We start from the raw sequence: 3,840 nt of genomic DNA on the forward strand, positions 1-3,840 counted from the left end.
ATTTGAACTCATATAACTTCTTTTTACACCCAACTTACTCTCTACACCCATATTAGTTCTAATTAAAGAATAAATATCTCTTATAACCCAAATTTACTACCTAAACTACCTCTTAAACCCAATTCAATATGTAAATTCATTCTTAAAGAATCAATCTCTCTTTAAGCCTATTGTTTTATTTGTCATGGCAACCAATTGTTATAGATGGATTGATCAGTAGCATCAATTTGTTTTACAACTTTTTCAACGTTGCCAGTTTATAGTGCAAGGCTGCTAGGAAATGATATTTGCCAAGCTCTTAATAGAGTAGTCCAGGTAGTTAATCTGAATGTGATTCGCGAAATTGAGTGATGCATTTCTAATTCAAGATTAAACGGTTCAATAGCAGCTAGGCAAGCAGTTGAACTGGTGCTTTTGGAGTTTGAAACATGTAAAATTATGTGGACACCTTAATGATAGTAAATTTCAGTAGAATTTCTCATCACATTTTCTTGAAGGATCATGGTAGTAATTTTATTGGAGTGATATGTGTTGCTTTTACAAGTATACCTAGTTGAATTGGAAGTAGAACTTGTGATGATATGGCTTGTAATTATTGCTCTTGTGAGTTAACATGAAGCTAGAAAGGAAACAAAAGTAATTGGGTTTGATTATTGGGTGATGGTAGGGTTTTATGACTGCTCTTAGGATTTAAGTCAGAAGGAACATAGGATAAAGATTATGTGATAGTAGGGTTTGATTATTGAATGTGAGTTTATTTATAAATTTTAAATTTATTGTTAATTTTATTTTGTACTTAATGATAATTTTGCAATATAATAAAATAGAAAATTTAAATATAAAATTTAAGTTTGGTATAGAAAAAGATTATAAATGATCAAACAAAGTTTGTCCGACCATCAACGGTCAACCCGTCCATTTTCCCCATTTCGAAGACAACACAAAGTGTTTGTCATTACACTTCCACGTGTGGGATTACGAAAGCACCTACGTGTCAATCTAGTATCGCTCCACGTGTGGGCCCGCAAATCAACACATTCCACTCCTTTAGATGATAGCCAATTCTCTGCTTTGAGTCCCGTTTGCTCTGTGCTACTACTCGCTTTCTCTTCCGACGAAATCTCACCGTCACCACTGCATCTGCTTCTCAGCTTCTGCAAAAGAACTTCTCGGCCGATTCCCGGCAGACCCTTTTGCGGTCGTCGCAGATTTCGCTGCTTTCGCCGTCGATCAAGGTAGAGCCCGGTTTCGTCAACTTTCCGATTGAATCGTACAATGGCTAGCCAGTCCGAGAGTAAATCCATCCACGACTTCACTGTCAAGGTTGGCTTTTCACGAATTTTGATTATTTTCATTTTTCAATTGGGATTGGGGATTTTTGTTTGGTTAGAAGCTGGGTTTTTGCGTATCGTTCTCCATTAAATTTTGAAAATGAAAATGGTAGGGGATCAAATTTTTAAATTAAATTTTGTAAAATAAATAAAATAGATGTTGATGGGTAGATTATTACGGAAGTGTTGATTAACGTGCTTATATCATTTGGATGACGCGCATAATTTAGTTTGCAAATTTAGATATGAATTATACTAAGTATTGATTAACGTACTTATATCCTATAAGTGACACCGTTTGGTCTGCAAATTTGATTTAAAATTTTAGTTTCCTGACATTACCGTTTCGAAAATAGTGTTGTTAAAAAGAAAAACTGATGTCGGGAATGCTTGGGTTTTCCCCAGTTTGTTAGAATTTGGGTAGTTTATGATAATGTCCATGCTTTAATTTAAATTGCGTTTAATTTAGCAGGTTAGAATTTGGGTTTTAATTGTAAGGGGTGGATAGCCCTTGTCAGCCTTCCTTTTCAATCTAGTGCGTCCCGCGATCAAACCATCCCCACTCTCTCTCTTAGTGTAGTTTATTGTAGAATACGCTTTTAATAATAAAACCAAACAGAAAGGAATTTGAGTTCTAATTATCTTCCTTATAATTGAAATTTTAGTAGTTTTGGATTGACCCTTTGGAGCCAACCACTGTAGCTTATTTCAGTTTTGATCCCCAAAAATTGGTGGGTCCAATAATTGAATATATATAATGTGTCCGTTTACTCGCAGGATGCCAAGGGTAACGATGTTGATCTTAGCACCTACAAAGGGAAGGTCCTGATGATCGTCAACGTCGCATCGCAGTGGTACGCAATATCTTCTATTTTCTTTCGAGTTTTTACGTGCATTCCATACAAAAATACTAAAAGAAAGAAAATCTGATAAGGATGGTTATATTCTCATAAAATGGGATGCATTATCAGCCAACGTTGTTTGTCTTTGTCTGAAGTGTGAGCTTATTATAGTTTGCTATTTAATTTTGATGCAGTGGCTTGACTAATTCAAACTACACAGAGCTAGCTCAGTTGTATGAAAAATACAAAACTCAAGGTCTGCTTTTGTGAATCTTTTATTACGTATGCATGTTTGTACTTCACCCCATGGCTGTTTTCATAGAAACTCCCTATCGTTTGGTTGCCTTGTAGGCTTGTAGCTCACACTTGCTTCTGTTGCCTTGCAGGATTGGAAATCTTGGCATTCCCGTGCAATCAGTTTGGAGCTCAGGAGCCGGGGACAAATGATGAGATTGTAGAGTTTGCTTGCACTCGCTTTAAGGCCGAGTATCCCATCTTTGATAAGGTAAGAGTTTCTTAGGATGTCATTTCCAATATGAACAAACAGCGAAAGCGTCTTCTTTTCATGGAGTTGTGTTATTTTCTAGAGCTGGAGATTTACAAACAACCAATTTTAGGTGGATGTGAATGGTGAGAAAGCTGCTCCAATTTACAAGTACTTGAAGTCGAGCAAGGGTGGACTCTTTGGCGACAACATCAAGTGGAACTTCTCCAAGTTCCTGGTTGACAAAGAAGGGAAAGTCGTTGACCGTTATGCTCCTACAACTTCTCCTCTTAGCATCGAGGTAAGAAATCATACATTCATGACAATTGCATTGAACTGAAAAAGTGAATTAGGATAATGAAATTGCGGTTTGTTGTCTCCTTTTCGTTTTGCAGAAGGATGTAAAGAAACTGTTGGGGGTCGCATGAACAGGCAGCTCTCTATGAACAAATGAGAGGGAGTAAATTAGTTGAGGAATAAAAGGCACTTGCTGTAATAAGAATGCATCTCTTTGTATTGTTCAACATTTTGTAAGGGTTGCACTCTGTTGATGTTTCAAGGAAGTATAACTTAAAAAAAACAGTCGGAATTCAGACGAGTTGAGGGTCTGTGTTTTCAAGTTTTAGCTTCAAGATTTGAGGTTAGGCTAGTCAAATCAAGCACTATATATATATATATATATATATGTATGTCTTTAGAAAACCATGACGGTACAAAGGTAATTTTATTGATAACAAAAACGAAGTTACTCATAATACAAGAAAAAATGATAAAAAAAATATGAAAAAGAAGAGGGACATAAATCTTACCTTTCTAGAAACGAAAACAATAAGATACAAGAAAAGATGGGGGGCGTGAAATTTAACCCCTTTAATGGCAAACATAAAAGTTTAAACCTACAAAACAAGTTAAGAAACATCACAAGGTTGAGAGAAAAAAAAAAAGACAAAAAAAAGCGAGTCAAACATGTATGCTGATATGCAAATTAATTTAGCGATATCCAAGAAAGCAAGCACAGTCTGAAAACAAAGTAGCATGAGCTGCCAACGGAAGGGAATTATGGCATACCAAATTTGGCGAGGACAAGACAATCTTAGCAAAATTGTCTGCAACAACATTTCCTTCGCGATATATGTGAGAGACCTAGAAAGTCATATTCCGAATGCGGTCCAAACAAATAGAC

The 3,840-nt window shown here is 36.0% G+C and overlaps 1 protein-coding gene across 1 annotated transcript; it reads left to right on the forward strand.

The window, feature by feature from the left end:
- Positions 1 to 1,091: 1,091 nt before the first annotated feature.
- LOC137713288 (probable phospholipid hydroperoxide glutathione peroxidase 6, mitochondrial) lies at positions 1,092 to 3,276 on the forward strand. Its single transcript, XM_068452577.1, has 6 exons — positions 1,092 to 1,323; positions 2,109 to 2,185; positions 2,368 to 2,429; positions 2,560 to 2,678; positions 2,791 to 2,958; positions 3,053 to 3,276. The coding sequence occupies exons 1-6, from the start codon at positions 1,276 to 1,278 to the stop codon at positions 3,083 to 3,085; spliced, it is 507 nt and encodes a 168-aa protein (XP_068308678.1). The 5' UTR covers positions 1,092 to 1,275; the 3' UTR covers positions 3,086 to 3,276.
- The last annotated feature ends 564 nt before the right edge of the window (positions 3,277 to 3,840 follow it).

This window comes from Pyrus communis, chromosome 13, assembly GCF_963583255.1.
Source record: "Pyrus communis chromosome 13, drPyrComm1.1, whole genome shotgun sequence".
Lineage (NCBI taxonomy): Eukaryota > Viridiplantae > Streptophyta > Magnoliopsida > Rosales > Rosaceae > Pyrus > Pyrus communis.